Source organism: Danio aesculapii, chromosome 20 (assembly GCF_903798145.1).
Source record: "Danio aesculapii chromosome 20, fDanAes4.1, whole genome shotgun sequence".
Taxonomy (NCBI): domain Eukaryota; kingdom Metazoa; phylum Chordata; class Actinopteri; order Cypriniformes; family Danionidae; genus Danio; species Danio aesculapii.
In genome coordinates, this window is record NC_079454.1 from 32,167,712 (window position 1) to 32,191,977 (window position 24,266).

Consider the following 24,266-nt stretch of genomic DNA (forward strand, 5'->3'; position numbering starts at 1 on the left):
TCCGAATTAGTTGCCTATGAGAGAAATGAATAGGCATAATAAATGGCAGAAATATGGCCAAACTACTTGCTCTACAAACAAGTGTTTGCTTGACTATACAGACCAAGTAGAATATCAGTTTGCAACATTTTTTCTAACATCTAAAAATGAATGGAAGTGAATAAGGCTGGATTTCTCGAGCCAAAAAGATTGAAATGGCTGCACCCACTAGTACGTGAAGAATAAGGTGAATAGTACTTTATAATACAACAATTCCCAACGAAAAACCATTATATCTAGCACATTTTCAGTTATGTAGTTAGCAAGCAAAACTTGTCATCACTCTCTCTCGCTTTGTTCTAAAGCAACTACTGTATGCTTAGTGGTTGGCCGGTGGCATGCAGGAATTACACATTACTAAGCCATACTTGCATGCTATTTCAGACCGAATATTCAGAGTAGCGGTAAACAACATAGGGAGCGCGTCACAGGTTGTCAATTGTTCAAAAATGAACCAATGAGAATATAAAACCAACTTCACCTCAGTAAAACAGGAATAGCGCTGTTTACTTATGTTTTGATGTTAAACTAAATAAAAATCTACATTATCGATGCTGTAAAAGTTCCCTTATGAAACTGAAAATAGGCACATCAATTGTTCGCCGGATGATTTCAGTGGCTGGACATTTCTGTGCACATAACCGATTTGTAAAACAGCACAATCTTAAGCTTTGAGTGACTAAAATAGTTTTAAAACATAACATTACCTGTCTAAAAATACTTCAGCCATGGTGGCGTCCTTCCTCAAGCGTACAAAAGTAACTCCAAAATTGATTAACGTGACCGCAGCGCGCGTGAACGTGCATCAGCGGATCTGTGTGAATGGGTGCGCAGTTGTTCAAATCTACATTTGTTGGCAGAACGTTTTGGGCTACTTATCAGAATTATGGGAATTATCGGCCTGACAATTTTTAGTTGGATGAACTTTTTTGTTTTGTCTAATGTCTTGCCCAGAATATAAAAATACATATGAACACATTTAGATCATTACTATTGGAATGTGAAGAGACTTTCAACCAGCACAACAAAAATATTTCTGAAGACAATCACCTACTGCACCTTTAACATTTATGTTGAAGCCATTTTTACCGCTAGATTCCTCATTCAATACAAACAAAACAAAAAAAAAAACAGGATTCATTAGAAATCTGAGATAAAAAGTATGTATCTTAAAAAAAAACAAATAAAATAAATCTAATAGACTGATCCCAAACTGTTGGCATGTTCTCTCACATCTGTAAAAACAATACTTTTGAAAATAAAATTTCACAGATTTTCCAAGTCGATCATAATTGGCAGGACTGCAAACGGCTCTGAATGCAGCTAAACCACCTGATGCATCAAAAAAAACATCTAACGCAAATACTGTGATCATCATATTTACGAACTGTCAAGGGAATGTAAATAGTGCTCTCGTGTTATTTTTCCACTGAATGAATGCAAAGCATGAAACATTTACAAGCAGAACTTCATGTTCTGGCCTAATGGTCATGCTGGGAATGTGCTCGTGGTACTCATCAAGTCATTTACCATATTGAGTGGAATGCAAACAGTTTAAAATATACATATTTTCAGTCAGCACTTCAAGATAGCAAACAGTTTCCTCCTGAATGGATGCAATCAGAAAAGTACTTTTTATAACATGAAAGTCTGATAAAAGTCAGTTTCATCAAATGGATTAAAACGACCAGCCCAGCCCAGATTAGGACAACTCAACAATGTCAATCCAAACAGCACTACGTCAAAATAAACCAGCTCACCACCAATGATCAAAGGAAACTTGAAGCAAAAAAGTATCATTGATAACGGCAGTAACTACCTTTCTAAAATGATTTCGTTTTTTCAGTGTGCATGTTAGTGGTCTTTCAGCGGCGTTTATAACTGTCGAGAGCTGCTCTGGTCAGACTGCAACAGCCTGACAATAGACGGGTCACTTTTGGCACCTTTGATGAATTCCTCCAGAGACAGTCTACCTATAGACGTATAAGAGAAAAACAACAGTAAAAGATTTCCAGTAATATTTCAGTGAAGCAAATATTTGATAGTTTAATCCTAAATAAAGCACAGTGGTTCATCTGTGTGTGAGCGGTTGTCATGGACACAGAGCAAAATAATTGTCTTAACTGGTACTTCTAGCATCTTTTTCAGATCTAATCATAATTACAACAAAACAAATTTACTTTGAGAGCGACGTTACATAAGACATTAAAAAAACAAGCACATATGGTTTATAAAAAGAGAAAGAAAAATAAAGAAAACTACACTCTTTGAAAGAGAAAGTGAGAAAGAAAGAAAGAAAGAACTGACTTTTTACTGTCCATGGTGATTCACAAAATCTACCATCTACCTCTAGCTGAATGTTGAGAGTCAAAAAGTGTTTATGGATAGGCTGTTATAATTCCCGCATCTGTGCAGTTCTTTATCAGTACATGCAGTTTACAAAATGTCATAGAGGAGCAGTCGGTTTTCCATCTAACGTTTTATTCTGTTCACCTCTTATCACACCACAGCCTCCATTTTCATTTCACTTTCATTTCCTCCAATGTAAATTTAGGCCTTACACAAATGAATGTCCACTTTATAAAACGATCATGTCAATATTTTCATTGAAAATTTAATTTTGAATATAAAACATTACTACGGTGGCCGAGAGAGCTTAACACGCTGCAATTTAAAAAAACACACAATAAAAAAAACCTGCTGCAAATCATCAAAACGCAAACACATTTAAAAAATAAAGCGCTGCATTTTCTCACAACACAAACACTTTATGCAAACAAATTAATAAAACGTGCTGCATTTTCTCACAACACAAACAATTCGTAAAAACGTGCTGCATTTTCTCACAACGCAAACAAAATATGAAAATGTGCTGCATTTTCTCACAACGCAAACAAAATATGAAAATGTGCTGCATTTTCTCACAACGCAAACAAAATATGAAAATGTGCTGCATTTTCTCACAACGCAAACAAAATATGAAAATGTGCTGCATTTTCTCACAACGCAAACAAAATATGAAAATGTGCTGCATTTTCTCACAACGCAAACAATTTATGCAAACAAATTAATAAAACGTGCTGCATTTTCTCACAACACAAACAATTCGTAAAAACGTGCTGCATTTTCTCACAACGCAAACAAATTAATGAAACGTGCTGCATTTTCTCACAATGCAAACAAAATATGAAAATGTGCTGCATTTTCTCACAACGCAAACAAAATATGAAAACGTGCTGTATTTTCCCATAACGCAAACAATTTATGCAAACAAATTAATAAAACGTGCTGCATTTTCTCACAACACAAACAATTTGTAAAAACGTGCTGTATTTTCTCACAACGCAAACAAATTAATGAAACGTGCTGCATTTTCTCAAAACGCAAACAAAATATGAAAACGTGCTGTATTTTCCCATAACACAAACAATTTATGCAAACAAATTAACAAAACGCACTGTATTTTCTCACAACACAAACAATTTATGAAAACGCGCTGCATTTTCCCACATTGCAAACAAATGAATGAAAAACACATAATTTTTTCACAACACAAACAATTTATGAAAACGCACTGCATTTTTCCACAACACAAACAAATGAATGAAAAGCGCAGCATTTTCTCACAATACAATTTATGAAAATGCACTGCATTTTCCCACAATGCAAACAAATTAATAAGACACGCTGCATTGTCTCACAATGCAAACAATTTACATTTATGCGCTGCATTTTCTCACAGCACAAAAAGAACGGAACACAACAGAAATGTTTCAAGGGGCCTAAAAATGTGAAGTGAAGTTGTAGATGATCTTTGAAAGGTGTTTTTTTGTTTATTTTAACATCCTGATTCTCTTGTCTTTTGTATTTAATTAGCCTACATAATCATAACCTAAATAGCCGGGTCCGTCACACTTTCGGGTCTCCTTGAAACATTTTCGTTGTGTTGTGAGAAAAATGCAGTGTGTTTTCATAAAAATTTTTGCGTTGTGCATTTTATTAATTGTTTGAGTTTTGTGAGAATGCAGTGCGTTTTTTAAAAATGTGTTTGCGTTGTGACGATCTGCTGTCAAACTGATGAATATCTTTTCTCAATTTGCTGGTGTTTTAGTAATTACACGTGTTTTCTATAATTACAGCATGTTAAGCTCTCTCGGCACCGTACTGATTACAGTATACCTACAGTACTGTCCTGTCATTAAAGCCAGTGAGAGGCAACACTGATTGGCAGCGATAGAATTCATTTTTGTAGAGTTACGTTTAAATAAAACAAGCAAAAATGTACTTGAACATAAAAAAAGATTTGTACTTGAGCACAGAAATGCAAACAGTAATTTTTAGTTTGTACAGTAAACAGTGAGTGTGATCTCAGATGTGACCCGTCTATGAAATACTATGAAGAAAATAGTTTAGTTTTACCCTATATTAGACATTTTATCATTATACCCTCATTGGGGTATATTTTGGGGAGTAATTAATTTTTTTTTAGTGAACTATCCTTTTAAACAGAAGATCTACTTTAAGAATATGTAAACTTTTTAAGCTATGTGGCTATATATAGTTTCTGTATCTTAATGGAAAACAAGATGTATTTATTATTATGTTACTTTTTCAGTGCAGTTTCAGTTTCAACGCTTCAACTTTACAATTCTATCTGGATCTTAAGCATGAGTGGGAGACAGCTCTCAGGAGGCGTACCGTCGTTGTCTGTGTCCATCTGTCGGAATATTTTATCTGTGCGTTTCTCAGGCGTTGACTCATCCTCCGGCATCTTCATCACAGATGACACCATTTTATAAATCGCCTGTGAAGATGAACGGAACTGTGCGTCAAAGCATATGGTTTCAGTTTTTAGTAGCAACATATTTGATTAGTCTGTCAGTAAAACACTACAACTGACAGTCAGAAGTTCCATAACCCAGCTGTCACTGCTTCAATCGACACTTCATATCATGCAGATGATCATGACCCTGTATATCAGATACATTTAATGTATCTCTCAGATATGGTTTTATAGCATGTCTTCTGCTGCAGGTGTAAAAGAGCCATCTATGTTATTAACATGGAGAGTCAACAGAGCCTTTGAAGTAGTGAACAAAGCCTTTGTGTTTGGCCACCATTTGTGGGAAGACCATATGGCCTGTGGAACACTTGATTGAGGAGATCTGTTTATTCAGGAGGACTGGATCTCCAAACAGTAGACTGAGCCAATATTGATATGGAACAAGCTGCTCTGAAAACAATGACTCGGCAGGGCAAAATGCAGAAACGCAAAGTGTGAAAAGCCTCACCTGTACAATCTCCAGCATTTCGGCTCGGCTGATGTACCCGTTGCCGTCCAGATCGTACATGCTGAAGGCCCAGCGCAGCTTCTGCTCCAGGCCTCCGCGAGACGTCACGCTTAGGGCGATGATGAACTCCCGAAAGTCGATGGTGGCATCGCTGTTGGTGTCGAAGGTGCGAAAGACGTGCTCTGCAAACTTGGAAGCATCACCGTAGGGGAAGAAATTGGCGTAGATCTTCTTGAACTCCTCCACCGTCAGATGGCCGGACGGACAGTCCTTTAGGAAGCCGCGGTACCACTCCTGCAGCTCGTGGTCTGTGAACTCTGTGTTCTCCCGCAGGTCATTCAGCACCTCGGGTCGCAACTTACTGTTCTGTTTACCCATGATGAAAGGTTCTAGCGGACACTTCCCTGATCCTTGATGCTTCCTGTTAGCACACACACAAAAAAAAGAGTAGGTACTCAGGTATTTAAGACTAAAGTGAGTTCACATGGAAGGGGGTTCCACACAATCAATTTGTGTTTGGGAACATGAAGGAATTAATTTAACTTATTATGTTTTAACAAATTTAAGTGGATTGAGCATAAAAACAGTTAAGTTGTCCCCCCCCCAAAAACTCAACCCAGCAGGCTCATACTGTCGTAAGACGTTAATATTAAGTTAGATTTAGGTCGTGACATCAGGTGACCAAAATGTAATGTCTAGTTTAAGGACAATGTTATTTTGACGACCAAGAACGACGTTGATATTTGGTTGATTTTATGTTGTGTTGGAAAGTGACCAAAATCCAACCTCAAGCTAACATCTTAAACCAAAGTCATATTGACGTCAAATACTGACATTTATTCGTCAGGTATGGCAACCAAACTCTAACATCTGATAGACATCATAGAGGTAACATCCACACAACGTCAAGCTGTAACATCTTTAGACGCTGATATTCAGTTGATTTTATGTTGGACGTTGGACATTGACAATTCTGGGAAGAATTGTGTTGTTTCAGCTGAATTTAAATAAGTAGTTTCAACAAACATTTCCCAGTGATGGATTACAGCTGGAAGGGCATCTGCCGCATAAAACATATGCTTGACAAGTTGGCGGTTCAATCCACTGTGATGACCCCCAGATTAATAAAGGAACTAAGCTGAAAATAAAATGAATGAATGAATGAATAAATGGCAAACATAATTTTTTTGAGTGAACTAAACATGGCAGTGCAGAAATGATAAAGAGTCGTAGAATCTATTTGTAAAGTATGTATCTATGTATCTAGTCAAACTACTTGCACTACAAACAAGTGTGTGTATGACAACATATTCAAATTAAAATATTATGATAATAAAAAAAATACCAATTTACAACATCAATCAGCATAACAAGCTGTTTTGTACAGCTAAAAATCAGTGAAAGTGCACGTGGCTGGAAGACAAGAAACGTTTAAGTTCAAATGGTTGTGCCCAGACCTACATAAAAAAGGTAGACATTTTTAAGTAAAATAAAATTAAAGGGAGATATATTATTTTACATAATTCACTTTTAAGGTCTTGAACGAACTGCTGGCAAAGACTACAACGAGCTTCACAAACCCTAAAATGTACACAAGCCCTGCCATAGGTGTGACATTACACTCAATGTGCAATAGGCGGTTAGCCAATCAAAACACATTGGGCCAGATGACCAATCAGAGCACTTTGCATATTTCTGTAGGAGAGGCTTTGTACCAATCAGGAAGTCAACAGACCACTTTTAGGAGAATCTACCCAACAGTACCTATTGTTACTATTATTATTAAACAGTAAAATATACAGTACATAGGGTGTCACGGTGGTGCAGTGGGTAGCACTATCGCCTCATAGCAAGAAGGTCGCTGGTTCGAGCCCCGGCTTGGTCAGTTGGCATTTCTGTGTGGAGTTTGCATGTTCCTGTCTTGGCGTGGGATTCTTCCAGGGTGCTCCAGTTTCCCCCCACAGTCCAAAGACATGCGCTACAGGTGAATTGGGTAAGCTAAATTAGCCATAGTGTATGTGTGAATATGAGAGTGTATGGGTGTTTCCCAATGTTGGGTTGTGGGTGGAAGGGCATCTGCTGTCTAAAACGTGCTGGAAAGTTGGCAGTCCATTCTGCTGTGGCGACCCCTGTGGCTGAAGAAAAATTAATGAATGAATGAAAATATACATCTTAACGTATGTGATCCATGTGAAGAATGTACTCGAATAATAATATACATGTACCTTGGTATAAAAATACATATTTAACAAAATCATTTAACTGCTGTTTGATATAAAAAGTAACAGATATGTAAAGCTGAAATCCACAGTCAAGCAGTGTTTTTAAGCCAAAATAAAATGGATACTTTCAACAACAGCCACAATAAAGTGACTGATATTTCTCTGCCTGATGCAAGATTGGGAATAATGGAAAACGTGTTTCCCTTCATGACAGAACGAGTTGATCCTGGTATCCATGGAAACCCTTTAATGCCTTATTAAGGCAAGAAGCTGCAGGTGCACTGGGTAAAAATAACTAACAGTTACCACCATACTTCCCCAGTTTATTTGATATAATAATAGTTGGATTTTTAGGTATTACAACTTTTCTGAAACGGTATGTTTACATATAAAAATAATTCACTATTACTAACACACATTTTCAAAATTCAAGTTTCAAACGTCAGTTTCAAATTTCTAGCTTAATTTTTTTGAAGTTAGATATAAAGTTATAAATGGGATCTGGGGAAAGTTTTTATTGAGCCACAATTCAGAAAATATTGTGAACTTATTTTGTACAAAAAATGTTGTATACAAGGCAAATTATGTATGAACATACATCTGGAAAAATCAGAATATAAAAATGCATGTATGGCCCATTGCGTCTTTAAAAATATGTATTATAAATAAAATCTGCAGACAAAAATTGATAAAGTCTGACAACACTTTAAAGTGCCATTTTGATGTTTTCTTTACAGTAGACTAAAAAAACTATGAAATTTTGATGTTTTCTTAGATTAAAAAACACCGATAGGCCAAAATCTATAAACTGATAGATGCATGTAAAAGCGTATTTGCCTGCAGTGTCTCATTTTCTGAAATGGTATGTTTACATTAAAAAATAATTCACTATTTCTAACAAACGTTTTCAAAATTCTAGTTTCAAAATTCAAGCTTCATCTTTTTACAAGGTAGGTTTAGATACTTAGGTTTTTATAAATGGGATCTGGAGAAACTCTTTTTATTCATTCATTCATTCATTGTCCTTAAGCTTAGTCCCTTTATTAATATGGGGCCGCCACAGCGGAAATAACCACCAATGTTTAAAGCATATGTTTTAAGGAGGTCTCTACACTACGGCTAATTTAGTTTATTCAATTCACCTGTAGTGCATGTTTTTGGACTGTGGGTGAAACTGGAGCACCTGGAGAAAACCCACATGAACACTGAGAGAACATGCAAACTCCAGATAGAAATGCCAACTGACCCAGCCAGAACTTGAACCAGCGACCTTCTTGCAGCGACAGTGCTACCCACTGAGCCACAGTGTCGCGTAAGACTCTTCAGTCTAAATTCAGAAAATACTGTGAACTTTTTTTGTAAAAAAAAACAAAAAAAAAAACAGTATATAATAAGGCAAATATGTATGAACATGTACATCTGGAAAATCTGGAGATGGAGATTTATGGCTCATTGCAGGAGAAAAAATCAGTGCCAGTGGTGTAGTGGTAAGTGTGTTGACACGTGCACTCTGGTGCTCATGGTGACCTGACTTCAAATCCCGCCTCATGGTCCTATGCCGATCCTTCCCCTCTTTCTGCTTTTCTGTCTAATAAGGGTGAAAACCCAGAAAAAAAATTATATATATAATATATAATTTATATATATATACATACAAAATGGCCAAAATCTCTATATTGACAGACGTATGTAAAATCAGCAGTTTTGGCTGCAGTGTCTCGTCTTCTGGTGTGAATGTATTGAGTGGTTGGCAGTGGGGGAGGATGGGGTACAGGAGGAGGGCAGAACTGTCACCACACCACCTTAGCAACAGTCAGGCTGGTGTGGGTTACCAGGGAGATGATGAAGAGATGTGTGTGTGTGTCTTACTGTACATGAGGCTGTGCTCAAGGCATTAAGTGGGGGCAGAGTGTGAGGCACTGCTTCTTCTATTTAAACAAATCATATAAAGAGCATATAAACGCTGAGGTGGCAGCCATGTGAAACTTAACGACAGCTTATATAAGCTATATGGCCATATGCCCCTTCCTTCATGCTTTGCTTCAGATTTTCCATTCATATTCTTCTCTGAATATAACTTGTTTACAGTGTACACCCATTTTTTCTGGAGTAGGGTCATTAGCGCTAAGGGACTAAGCAAAGGATTATCTGAGAAATATACTAACTTAATTAATGAATAAAAATATTACTTTGTTTTATTGCCAAGGATATGCACTTACCGGCCACTTTATTAGGTACACCTGTCCAACTGCTCGTTAACGCAAATTTATAATCAGCCAATCACATGACAGCTTCTTAATGCATTTAGACATGGTAAAGACAATCTGCTTCAGTTCAAAACAAGCAATAGAAATGGGAGTATTTCACAAAAAAATCCTCTATGAAAGACTTTAATAATGCAAATAAAATGCTTTTTGAGTATTTTTTATATTATTCGATAAGCAGTTTAACTGAAGCAATTCACTTCAGAAGAATTTCAATAATGCAACAAAGTGATCAGATTCATTCGACGTCAACCAGAAAATAGTGCACAGGGAAACAGGAAATACAGTAAAAGCACTTTGCAGACCCTATTGACTGTGTTATAGCTGATCATGTCAAACATCTGAGAGATTGATATTTTCACAAGAAAAGTGAAATCAGTGAAAAAAAAACCTTGTTCAACCCTAAAATGTATATTGACTGATCAATAATTAGTAAATATAATTATTTTAATATATTTAAATTGATTTTAAAAATAGAACACAATTACCTATTCGATGGTTACAATACATAAAATTTTCTAACACGTTTTTCAAAACCATATGAAACCCACATGCATTCAACAGTATGAAACAAATAAGATTAAAGTTACCGAGCCAATATTAGAGCAGTGTAATTGTCTACTGCAGAAGGCCATTAAGAAGAAGTGCATAATTCTCTTTGCAAAAACACATCTTCAAGCAGGCATATTTATTCCTAGTGTAGTCGGATGCCCTACTTTAGCCCACAAGCTCCTGGTTTTCAAGACTGCAGGGTGGTAAGTGAGATCATAGCTCATTATAGATATAAATTGGTGTTCCTGTGACTGAAATATCTTCTGCCACCTCTCGCGTGCTGCATCCACTGAGCAACACTCTCTGATGAACACTTGTATTGAGTATAAAAAAATAAAACTCCTGGGTTAGACTGACCTAAGAACATTTCATTTCCAGAAAAACACAATGGGCTGGAGGAGCTGCAGTGGATCATCTTTCAAGTGACATGTATATTAAACCAAACCCAACTTAAGCGGTGACATTTGTATTAAATTTAACTAAAACTACACCAAGGGCAGTGTATTTACGCTCAGATTAGATCTTACAGTGTGTGTACTATTCATCAATGTTCATATTTATAAAAAAGCTTTTCAAATAGCCTTTAGCATGGAAAAATACTTACTGCCACATCATGGTCTGAGCAGGGGTACACATAATTCTTGTGGCAAAAGCGAAGTACTATTTGAACATCTAATAAAAGCCGTGTATGTGCACCAAATTCATCATAAACAACAAAGATGCAGTATGAGAGATTGATTGTGCAGTGTAGTTAGGAGATTTTGCGAGACTTTTAATACCTATAAATAACTTTAAGAGCTTTAAGACCTTTTAATGTTGACAGTGCTTTACTTGCACTTTGTAGGCTACACAATTTATTCCATGTTGTTGTTTTTTGTGTTATTTTACAAGAGAATTTGTGACATCTTGATCTAATGCTGTGAAATCCACTATGAATAAATAATACAAATAAATCCAAAATAAATAAACATTTGCTGCTTCTGTGAAAATGAATAGAGACATCAGACTCTTTGTTTTTGTCATTTACAGCAGATATATTCGTGCGAAATAAAGTTCTGTGTAGGCATGGGCCGGTATAAGATTCTGACGGTATGATAACCTTGGATAAAAATATCACGGTATAATAATTGCGCATTTGAGCAGCATTTGTAAACTGTAAACATAAAGAAAAGGCAAATCACATGCATGTTTTTGTTATACTGGTGACCAAAATAGTTGAATATTTAATTTATTAATAATATGAAACACCCAATTTTTCTTTCTGTTTTCTTAATGTAAACATTGTATTAGTTATCATAGCAAGTGATTTTAAAAGCAGGATGCTCACTAATAAGTTCTGTTTTCTTGGCCCTTGTCATTCTAAAGCACAGATATGTGGATATTGGCGTGTGCTCTTTTATGTGGTAATGAAATTATAATGAAATTCATTATGGGGCGTTTACAAGGCAGAGATCTAACAGCTGTCAGCTTCGCACAACTTCAAGATCATTTGCTATTTATAAATGTCACATCTGGAATAGAAGTGTACAGGTTTGTGTGAGCATGTTCATTTCCTTTGAATCGCAATTTTGTGAATGAACCTAGAAAAGATTCAGAATTGCTTCTGTGCAAAATATTTTATAAATAAAGCCCCAGCATTCTACACAACTCTGCCTCCTGCCTGACATGGTGTAATGTATTGTCATGACATATGAATTTTATTGTTATAAAATATTATGACTTTTTTTCATCTATGTTAAAGAGATAAATCACCCAAATCTGAAAATTCTGTTACTCCCCCTTTACATGTTCCAAACCTGTTTGACATTCTTTCTTCTGTTGAACATAAAAGAAGATATATTTAATGTTACAGGTTTCCAGCTTTCCTTAAAGTGTTCTTCAAACATTTCTTTAGTGTTCAACAGAGTAAATAAACTTATAAAGCTATGGAATCATTTGAGGGTGAGCAAATAGTAAGTAAATGTTCATTTTTTGGTGACCTATCCTTTTAAGCTGCTTTGACCAAATCTGCATTGTAACAGCATTTAAAAAATAAAGATGACTTGACCATAAATGTCTATTTATATATTTAAGCTAAAACTAAATTTACTTTCTCAACAAAGTACTAGTTTCTTATTTCATCAAACAGAAGTAGCCTACATTCTGACTTGATTGCACCTCATCAGGAAATGTTTCTCCTCAGATTTCTCAGTTGGTCAGGGTCATCATCAGACTGGCTCCTCCTTTGGCTGTAATCACATGGATGAAGCTATTGGCCTGGCAGCACGCAGGCATACAGACATAAACATGGGCGTAACGATCTGTTCCCTCCCTTTTTCCCTCCGACACTCACCAAGCCACAAGAAACCCAGAACTTTCCATTCTAAAGGAAAAAAATAAGCGTGTGCTGCTGTCAAATGGAAAAAAATAATACGAAAAAAAACAGGGTCCCCACAGGCCCTGATCCAGCAGAAATAACAACATCACAGGGGGCACAGACTCCAGACTCAAGCCCACATATTCATTCTGTGTGAAGAGGAACCAAATGAAAGACTTGATGAGGGGAGTGAGAAGTCGAGAGCAGCCCTAATTTTCACAAATGCTCGAAAAAAAGCTCTTTGCAAAAGATTGAATCAGAACAGAGAAGTGTGAGACACGCATGTCCTCGGATGGAGAGCAGATGGTGTATTACTGTATGCTCCAGTAGCTCATGATTCACAAGCATCTTCTGCCACTCAAGCCACAAAGCATAATGCTTTACAGGTGTGACTTTCAGTAAGCCATACCACTGACACTCACACACTCTGAAGGAAACTGGGAAAACCATATAGACTCTTATGTCAACAGTGCAAAGAAGAACCTCGAGTTTCTTAAAGCGACAATTCATGCAAATATATTAGTCCCCATGTCATTTAAACACTTTTTCTGACCTTGTGGAAAAATCTAAGAATTTACAGTCTTTTCATACAATTACAAAGAACAGGAACTGGAGCCTTCAAGAATCATAAAGTTAGTTTATATGTTTTATATGGAAAATCCATGAAACGTCTATTAAACGTCATTTGATGAACAGACTGAAATGTAATTTCCCTTATTCACTGAACTGAATCAGGGCAAATAAACCAAATAATGTGTTATTCACACACAACAGTCAACTTTACCAAATGAAATGACTGTAGTTAGCTTAAAATTTACTGAAAGGTAATTCTACTCATTTGAGAAGAGTTTTGAACTCCGTGTTTAAGGTAATGAGTTAATTAAATACCTTGTTACTTCAACTCAAATGGATTAAGTTCACAGTACTCATTAGGATTAGTTTTTGAACTTAAATGGTTTGTTGCAATCGGTTTCCTCAAATGGATTGAGTTACCTAAACTTAATGGGTTTTACAGTGTGCAGAAAAGGTTCTTGGTAGGGCTGCACAATATATTGCTTCAGCATTGATATCGCAAGTCCACAATAGTCACTTCGCAGGACTCTGCAATGTAGTAGGGATTATTGAGCAGACTTTACAATTAACAACATAGTGGAGTCATTTCAAATTTTAACCTTAAGTGAAGCTTTATTATTTGCATGTGTTTTTCAGGGCCTGTGACAAATTTAAGCCATTTGGGTACAATAAATTAAACATTTGTAGCTTAAAGTGTACATAAAATTATTTACTCAATGAAAATGATACGTTGTTGTGTTATTATTATACAGTGATTATTTAATTTACGTTTATGAATACTGTTTAACTCCCCTGAAAATCATAAATCATTGTTTATTTAAATCTTTGAATTAAACTTTGCGTGTTGTTTTTAACATCTGACTACATTTTATGGAGATACACTGCCCTACAGCAATCAATCCCAGATTGATGTTAAATTATTAATTATTTACAAGCTATTCAAGTCATCTGGTCAAACTGCATTTATATTGCAATATACAGTATATCAAAGTAAATTAAAATATTGCAATGTCAGTTTTTTTCCAATCTTGTGCAGCCCTAGTTCTTAGGGAATCAAAAACTGCTCTGAGGCATCTTTGGTAAGATTTCTCTTATAACTTACGCTTGAGAAATAAATCAGATTTGTTCTGACTGCTTTTGTAAACTGAATAAACTTGTTTACTCAAATATCCAACACCAAATAGCTATTTGATTACATACAAAACATGTAATTCCAAATAGTCTTAACACATTGGACCAGCCAGTATAGCTGAACTTGAGAACTGGATCAAACTAATGTACGGTGGCCGAGAGAGCTTAACGCGCTGCAATTTAAGAAAACACATGCAATTACAAAAACACCAGCAAATAAAGTTTTTGAAACTGCATGTGTTTTCTTAAACTGCAGCGTGTTAAGCTCTCTCTGCCACCGTACTAATTAGTTCTTATTGGTTTTATTATTCAAGTAAACTGATTCACTGAAAAGATCCAATTCAACATTTTTATTTTTTGTGTTTTAAACATTGTCATTTTGCTCATGAACTATCAAGCATAAGGAAAGTATGATGTCATCACTTAGGGGGAATTTGATCTTTTTCTCACTAAAAGTTACTGCAAGACTTCAGGAAATGCATTAGTCATATGGCCCAGTTTTATAGTGCATCTGTGCCCTTTTTAAAGAAATCTCCGGTCACCTTTTTTTGTGAGTGCATGGAAAGACATCACTGGAACCTTCTTAAGTTTTCCATGGAGGAAGTACAGATACACAGGTTTAAAAGAGTGAAAATTAAAAGATAAAAGCAGTTTTATTTTTGGGTGAACTATGCCTTTAAGTGTGAAAATATGCAGGGTTGGAAATGTCAATCAGTGCACGGGCAACCTTGTGGGTGTTTCAATGTTATTTCATTTACTAAATCTGCCCGGTCAGATGAGTAAATTTGCATTTGTTAGTTTAACATATCATCTATATGTTAAACTAACAAATGCTGTTAATCCTAAATGCCAGTTTCTATTACACTGATTCACTACACTTTGTTCTCCCTGAATGTTTAACCCTTGCCCATTTTGTCCCTGCCATGCATGTGTCTAAAGGGAATATCCTGTCACAATAAGACACAGCCCTAGCGTTGCATCTAATGACTAAACATTCCTCTATGATTTCCACACAAGCCCAGTTTCCAGTTTCACCAGTAGCCTTGGTTGCACAAACTTCTCTTTGTTTCCCTCCATCCTCTCATTATCGTATCCCCATTACTGCCACTCTGGCAAATAGGAATGTTACGACTCTCCACCAGATTTTACACACTCGTTCAAAATGTATTTTTCACAGGCCAGAGTGAAAAGATGCACTATTGCCCTTAATTCATTTCCAAAAATGTCATTTCATTATAGCCAATTCAAATCAAACACTTATATGTACCCTGATCAAATATCTAAAAAAAAAAACATTACCTGAAAAGTGTGGGACATTACACATTAATGCAATTCTGCATGCAGTTCTACAGTATTCATCTATGACCCACCATGCATAAAACATTAGCTCAATTAATTGTGTGTGTGTAGGTGTGAGGCTCATTAAACCTTGTATTCCCCAATGTGACCTAACTAAAATGCACCCTGACAGGTGTCAAAAGATCAGTAGAACAGAAAAACCTAGTTTCTCTGCTGCTCCGGCGGACCGTAAAATTACAGGAAAACAAACAATCCGCTTGTACCCTCGTCTGAGAATCCAGGGTATTTTTCCCTGAAATAGCTTGTCGCTAAATGTAATGATGTCTAGAGGTCATCCAAAGCACTTCACATTGTCATGAGCTAGACATCAATTTCCCAGAAACTGTTTTACACATTCTTTTGGTATTTACCAGAAATAGGGATGGAAATGCAGTGTTACTTTTTCATTTTTTTCTGATGCTGATGGCAGGCTGGGACTGAGATGATTGCAAGGCATCATGGAGAGACTTGATTGGAAAAGTGAGGAATCGACCTCGTACTCCAGCAGTGAAGATCATGCTGTGACCCACAAGGTGATCTTAACGCAGGGGAAATTAGGAATACCAATGGCAAGTGAATTGCAAGAATAACCTATTGTTATTATACCATTTACTGATTGGTACCGGTATTAAAAAATGATCACAAACAATATAACTATCATTTTAAACCAAGTACATTGAGTAACTTGCTAAAAAAAATGTTTTAATGTTTTGCTATTAATAATGTTAAAATATTGTATTTACATAAAACATAATTTTAAGTCTGGATATATAAGGATTTAAGTGATATATGGAATATTAATAGTGCCACGAAGTATCAAAATGTCATTTTCTGGGAATTAAAAACAGCTTGTGACAACATGGATGGATTTTAATAATGACCTGTGCATTAACTTAAAATAAAATACAAATTTTCTAACACTAATTTTCCAAAATCATAATATTCAGAGGTATACCTTTGTAAAAACCATCGCATATAGGTAAAATGAGGCATTAAACAAGCATGAAGACTTATCGTTAGTGTTTTGGTGCTGTGTTTTAATTTTTATGGACTATCATGCTAAGGATGGGTCACAAAAAGCGGCATATGTTTTACCAGTCGACAGATAATTAGAGGCTGAATAAAAACTTAAACTTACCCCTAAGATAAATAGACAGCTGCTTTATACTTCAATTTGTCGACTGTAGCCCTGCTTCGTCGTGTCTTGAAGAAGGAGTGTCCTCACAAAACTTTCAGCATTTTCGTTGTCTGAAAAAACTAACAGAAGCTTCTATAAACAAACAAAAAAGCTAATATATGGTATGCGTACACGTACAGGTCGATCTTGTAGTCTAAAAGTTGGAATGTAGTTTTAATAAAAGGCAGTCGAAAAGTTGTAAATTGAAGAATATTCCACGGACTCCATAACATCTCAAAGGCGCACTTGAAACCTCATCATCATTGAGCGAGAGACCTGACACCACACACAGCACTGCTCCGCTGTCAATGGACGAGTCCAACAACAGACTGTAGGGGGACTCTTGTATAGGAGAACGCTATGTCAGTTTTTAGGTTTGAGAACATTCAGATTATGCGGTTAGCTTTGGTGTTATAGCTCTGATTGCGATAGAATTAAATACAGCAGATGGGAAAATTAAATATTTCCGAATACTCACAATGATTTAGTGAGAGGAAAACACCTAGGATACTATTTGGAAGAGTCCTTACACTCCGAAGTAGAGCAGATTGCAATAAACTGTATGAAGAACCGTTCTTGGTCACAAGTGGAAAATAAAGTGTATTATGGTCTGCAGCTGGATAATATCGCATTATTCATCACTTTTTATTTCTTGTAAAACGTACTTTGTCTCTATAAAAAGTGTATGTATACTGTAAGTTCACGATGAACACACGCACACGCAAACATAGTCAACATTTGAAGTGGATCAAAACATTTAATCAATGTTGTCAACACCCTTGTCTTAGGACGATTTAAAATGTTACCATTTAGGTACATATTATACAAATGTATCTAAATAGTTTCGACTTTAAGGCTCCACCATTGTCCATAACTTACAATTAACTTGATAAACTGTTTTAGATGTATATTTGTTATAAAATAAGCAATTAAATAGAAAGATCTTTTTAGCTAACTGTAACGCTTGCTTGTCTTATTTTATTTTAAGCTATCCTGAGGCCCCCTAGTGGGCCATGGCCCACAGAAAACCATATGATGTAGTCAGTATTAAGAACTGCTCCATTATACATAGCCAATCCTTTTTTCCCATGGTCACATGGGCTTCAAACGCTAATTTAAGATTTGAGGAAAAGTAACATACTAATCAAATTAGTTTATGCATTTAAAGTACTATGACTATTTAAAATAATTATAATATTAATAACAAACAAGTAAATAAATAAATAAATAAATAAATAAATAAATAAATAAACGAAAAAATAAATCATGGCTTTCCCAGTGTTGGGTTGGAAGATAAGAAAGGGAATCCGTTGCGTAAAAAACATACGTTGGATAAGTTGGTGGTTCATTCCGCTGTGTGATTAATAAAGGGACTTAGCTGAAAAGAAAATGAATGAATGAATGAATGAATGAATGAATGAATAACGACTACCTGGCACCATACCGTGGTGCTAATGACTCAATTTCCCTGACATTACATCATCTTTTGTTAAATATGGATATGCATTTTAATAATGATGATGCCTTAAAACTGCACTGAAAGGGACTAAATTTTTGCATCGCAACTCAATCACGATTACGTTTAAAATGGAAAACTCTGGGAAACTGACAGAAATAAGAGATAATGTCCAACAGGGGGCAGCAAATTTCTCATGTAGCCCAAACTGTAAACAGCTTGACTTGTGTCAAAATTAAGCTACTGTGTATGTATGTCATATATAAATATAAATCAGATCATTATTCACTACAGTGAGTTACTTTTTTAAAATAGATTTTTTTAAGTTATTAAAAAGTAGATTTAGGACTAAAGTGTAGGCCTACGTGATGTATATCCTCTCCAAAATATCACATTGTGTTTTTGAAATGCTAGTCTTCATCTCACCAAAGACTTGATCTACAAATATCTTTCATCTCATTAATTGAAAAACAAATAGGTGATCCATTGAACCGAAACAGAAAAAACACTAATGATCTCTGATCTAGGGTTGTATAAATGACCTTTACCCCTGTTATGGAATAACATGATATTGTCACTGCATGAATCAGCCATGACATCATGCAATTAAAACATAATTTATGCTTTTATAATATTTGTATTTTTGCATTTAAATTTCTCACCTGAACAAACCCAAGACGTATAATCTACATCAACAATTTACAAATTATTACTGACAGATTCTTGAGGCTGAGCAACATTGACATTGAATAAAAAAAAAAAAAAAACACCAAATATTGACAAATACAAAAATACATCAGAATAGTCAGGGCAATAGTCCTTATTTTCAGAATATATAAATAATCTATGAAGCTAATCTAAATGAGGTCAATAAGTTGAATTTGTCATAACGCATTCCAATTAATTATTATTACATGCTGTACATTTTTAGGTAGTAAAATAGTGTAAATTTTTACTGTAGTTTAGTAACTTTTTAGAAACTAGTAGTGTGCACTGCAAATAATTCTGGTTATAATTCTGGAAATAATTCCTAATTTTTGTTGTTGTTGTTGAATCAACTTAAATTTTCTAGTGTTCTTAATTTACATCAGTTAAACTGACTGAAAAAATATGTATAACTAAAAAAAGTTCAGTTGAAGCCTGAATAAGTGATTCAATTTTAAGTTTAAGTAACAGGTAAACATTTGTTGTCATGACTTTGTCATAAATTTTTTACTGTGTGGGTGGTTGGTCTTTCTGCGTTTCCGCTGCCAAGTTCTGGAATGAACTACCGCAAGGTCTTTAGCCTATTTCCTAATGTCAGACCTTCAAAACTGCTCTTAAAACTCACTCATTTACAACATATTTCTTACCAGAGTGATTGCCTTAATTTTTTACTATTGACTTGCCTTATAATTAATTCATGTTGATTTCTGATGAAATCAGAATTATTAAACCTCCTTTGATTTTTTTCTTTCTAAATATTTCCCAAATTATGTTTAACAAAGAACGAAAATATTCACAGTATGTCTGATAATATTTTTTCTTCTGGAGAAAGTCTTATTTGTTTTATTTCAGCTACAATAAAAGCAGTTTAAAATTTTTTTAAAACCATTTTAAGGTCAAAATTATTAGCCCATTTAAGCTAATTTTTTTGATAGTCTACAGAACAAACCATCGTAACCCAATAACTTGCCTAATTACCCTAACCTGCCTAGTTAACATAATTAACCTAGTTAAGCCTTTAAACGTCACTTTAAGCTGTATAGAAGTGTCTTGAAAAATATCTAATAAAATATTATTTACTGTCATCATGGCAAAGATAAAATAAAGTAGTTATTAGAAATGAGTTATTAAAACTATTATGTTTAGAAATGTGTTGAAATAATCTTCATCAATGTGATGAAATTGGGGAAAAAAAATAAACAGTTGGGCTAATAATTCTGACTTCAACTGTATGTGTGTGTGTGCGCATATATATAAAATGAATAAATGTAAAACGAATGAATGTTATATATATATATATATGTATATGTATGTATATGTATGTATATATATATATATATATATATATATATATATATATATATATATATATATATATATATATATATATATATATATATATATATATATATATATATATACACATTCATTCATTTTCCTTTGGCTTAGTTGCTTTCTTCATCAGGGGTCGCCACAGCAGAATGAACCGCCAACCTATCTAGCATATATTTTACACAACAGATGCCCTTCCAGCTGCAACTTAATACTGGAAAACATCTATACACACTCATTCACACACATACACTATGGCCAATTTAGTTTATCCAATTCACCTATAGCACATGTCTTTGGACTGTGGAGGAAACCGGAGCACCCAGAGGAAACCCACGCGAACATTGGGAGAACACAGAACTCCACACAGAAATGCCAACTGGTCCATCAGGGACTTGAACCTGCGAACTTCTTGCTGTGAGGCAACAGTGCTAACCACTGAGCCACCGTGTCACCTATGTAAAATATTATTATTAGTTATTTATCAACCAACTTAAAGTTAAAATTCATCTTGAAGTCCAGCTTTTATATTTTGTTTTTATTTATTTATTTTTATTTTTATTTTAGGATCTGATTTAAAATTTAACTTCAAAACAAATGGCACATGCTAGATTGGGTTTGAGCTTATTGATTTCTGACTGTTTATTTAGCAAAAAAATGAACCAGCCATTAGTTCACAGCCACCAGTGTCCACCAATCAGATTCTCAGAAAATATCTCCACACTTGAAAACAACCCAATTTATCAGGACACCAGATCTGCACATATTTTAACAGACTCTGGTTACAATTCATTTGCACAAATACACAATGTTTGTCAAGATCTTTTTACTTCAGTGGCCTTTTGTTATGTACTTGTATTCTGTAACTGCAAAAAATGTGAATGTTGAGTACACAAAAATATAAAGCAATAAATTGTAAGTTTCTTAAAACCCCAGGTTTGCCATTAACTATATATGCGTGATGGTTCAAGGTCAAATTGAGTTTTAAACAGCTGTGTTCTTTAAATAATAATAATAATAATAATAATAATAATAATAATAATAATAATAATAATAATAGAATTGTGGGGAAACAAACTCTCCTAGCCTCTGTTGTCTCTATAGGATATCTTGCACTGAATAAATGCATATCATAGTGTGAATGCAGTGTTTGTTGTGTCACCAGTGTTAAGAGTGTGTTACTGAAACATATCTGTATGTTTCATGCCGTGGCACACGTATTAATCAGTTTTTACTCCTATTAAATGAGGTATTACAAAAGACCTTGGACTTAGTTTTGAACTTGCTAATGCTACAGTGATAGTACATGTTTTCAGGCACACAAATCAAAACTGATTAATCAGTCCCTGTTAATTCCAACCGCAAATAAAAGAGCACTATGACTACAGTTTCTATGACTAAAAGATGACTGGCCACAAATATCACAGAGAACAACTATCTCTTGCTCAGTTAGAAGATCCATTGCATTATCTACTTGAAAAAGCAACTCGCCTCCCAAGACAAAAGATAAGCTCGTCAATGCAGGAACGAAGGTTGGATCCAACTCAAATGTCCTGATCAAAGTCCGTGTAGCATGTAAATGAGCGTATGCGTCTGCTTAAAAATGTATGCAAGTCTTCAAATAACAGAACTAAGGAGTGTATATGAAAGCATATGTAGCATTTACTACATACAGTACACTTGCTTGTTAGTTAATGGACAAGAATGAAAAACACTTGTTTTAATCGAGGAAGGATCCAGTTAAAGCTCATACAGATTTACTTACATGGTGATTTACATTAATGTCAGGCTTTTAGATTAGTTTAGTCATATTAACATTCAAATGACGGTTGGTTATATTTGTATGTGAAACTGCTTGCATTATTACACAATACACAACATCCCAGAAGTACCAGGCTTATCTGAAACCTACATGTTATCAGAGCAAGTATTGATAAAGGTGTGCGTTACAAACCTAAATTTATCTGAGGCAATACACTGTACATTCTGTACAGCTGAGTTGTTTTCGTCTTTAGTGTTTTCCTTCTTTTAGAAATTCAAGCTTAGTATAATTAATTTACATTCAATAGACCAATATGACAGCCCAAAATAGTTCAAATTCTAAACAGGATAATATAAATATGCTATTATGTAACAGAAATACATAGACATACGTTATTATGTAATTTACTATGATGCAACTTAAACTGTATCTTTTGAGATATTTTTAAAAATCATATGCTCTCCTGGTTTCCAAACCAATGCTGGTCAGACTTTTACAGTTTTTCTCAATTGCTTTGGCTCAATTCTCGATTGAAAGTTTTTTATTTTTTAAACAATAAGTTTAGATCTCTGAACAATTAGCTCATTGTTCACTTCAGAGTGGCATTTCTTATTGATTTAAGCAAATGCTTTGGCACATGTGTGCAAAGAGTAAGTACAAATATCTGTAATTTGGACAAAATTGCATATGGCTTGTTGATCAAAACTGATGAGTCAATTCTCATTTAAATGGTCAATCGCTTCACAACTTAATCATTTTTTATCATGTGAGCCATCACACTCAAAACTGTTTATTCAATTATTAAGCATTTGTATATACGCACGTTTACACCATAAATATCTGATATTGACATTGTTTGTAACGTCTGCTAAATTGGTAAATTACCTCTAATTGCAATACAAATTGCCTCACCTTAACCAATCAAGTTTGAGAACATGTATACAGTGCATTCAGAAAGTATTCATAGCGCTTCACTTTTTCCACATTTTTATGTTACAGCCTTATTCCAAAATGGATTAAATTAATTTATTTCCTCAAAATTCTACACACAATACCCCATAATGACAATGTGAAAGAATTATTTTTTTTAATTGTTGCAAATTTATTAAAAATAAAAACCTTAAAAAATAATATCACATGTACATAAGTATTCACAGCCTTTGCCGTGAAGCTCTAAATTGAGCTCTAGTACATTCTGTTTCCACTGATCATTCTTGAGATGTTTGAGCAGCTTGATTGGAGTTCACCTGTGGTAAATTCAGTTGATTCGACATGGTTTGAAAAGGCATACCTGTCTATTTATGTCAAAGCAAAAACCAAGCATGAAGACAAAGGAATTGTCTGTAGACCTCCAAGACAGGATTGTCTCGAGGCACAAGGCTGGGGAAGGTTACAGAAAAACTTCTGCTGCTCTGAAAATTCCAATGAGCACAGTGGCTTCCATCATCTGTAAGTGGAAGTGGATGTTTGGAACCACCAGGACACTTCCTAGAGCTGGCCGGCCATCTAAGCTGATTGATGGCGGGAGAAGGGCCTTAGTCAGGGAGGTAATCAATAACCTGATGGTCACTCTGTCTGAGCTCCAGCGTTCCTCTGTGGAGAGAAGAAAACCTTACAGAAGGACAGCCATCTGTGCAGCAATCCATCAGTCTGGCCTGTATGATAGAGTGGCCAGACGGAAGTCACTCCCCACCTGGAATTTGCCAAAAGGCATCTGAAGGACTCTCAGACCGTAAGAAACAAAATTCTCTGGTCTGATAAGACTAAAATCAAGAAAACCAGGCACCGCTCATTACCAGGCTAATACCATCCCTACAGTGAAGCATGGTGGTGGCAGCATCATGCTGTGGGAATGTTTTTCAGCCGCAGGAACTGGAAGAAGGATAGAGGGAAAGATGAATGCAGCAATGTACAGAGACATCCTGAATGAAAACCTGCTTCAGAGTGCTCTTGACCTCAGACTGATGCAACGTTTTCATCTTCCAGCAGGAAAATGACCCAAAGCACACCGCCAAATTATCAAAGGAGTGGCTTCACAACAACTCAATGAATGTCCTTGAGTGGCCCA

At 35.2% G+C, this 24,266-nt stretch overlaps 1 protein-coding gene across 1 annotated transcript; it reads right to left on the bottom strand.

The window, feature by feature from the left end:
* Positions 1–1,160: 1,160 nt before the first annotated feature.
* Positions 1,161–17,237, bottom strand: hpcal1 (hippocalcin-like 1). The gene is made up of 4 exons (XM_056445299.1): positions 16,905–17,237; positions 5,331–5,751; positions 4,738–4,843; positions 1,161–2,012 (listed from the first exon to the last, which is right to left on the bottom strand). Exons 2-4 carry the CDS (start codon positions 5,706–5,708, stop codon positions 1,915–1,917), a joined length of 582 nt encoding a protein of 193 aa, XP_056301274.1. The 5' UTR covers positions 5,709–5,751; positions 16,905–17,237; the 3' UTR covers positions 1,161–1,914.
* Between the last annotated feature and the right edge of the window lie 7,029 nt (positions 17,238–24,266).

Coding starts and splice junctions, on each gene's coding strand:
- hpcal1 (XM_056445299.1), bottom strand. CDS start 5,708: ATGGGTAAACAGAACAGTAAGTTGCGACCCGAGGTGCTGAATGACCTG. Junction 4,844..5,330: donor AAATGCTGGAGATTGTACAG/GTGAGGCTTTTC, acceptor TCATCTTCACAG/GCGATTTATAAAATGGTGTC. Junction 2,013..4,737: donor GATGGACACAGACAACGACG/GTACGCCTCCTG, acceptor ATACGTCTATAG/GTAGACTGTCTCTGGAGGAA.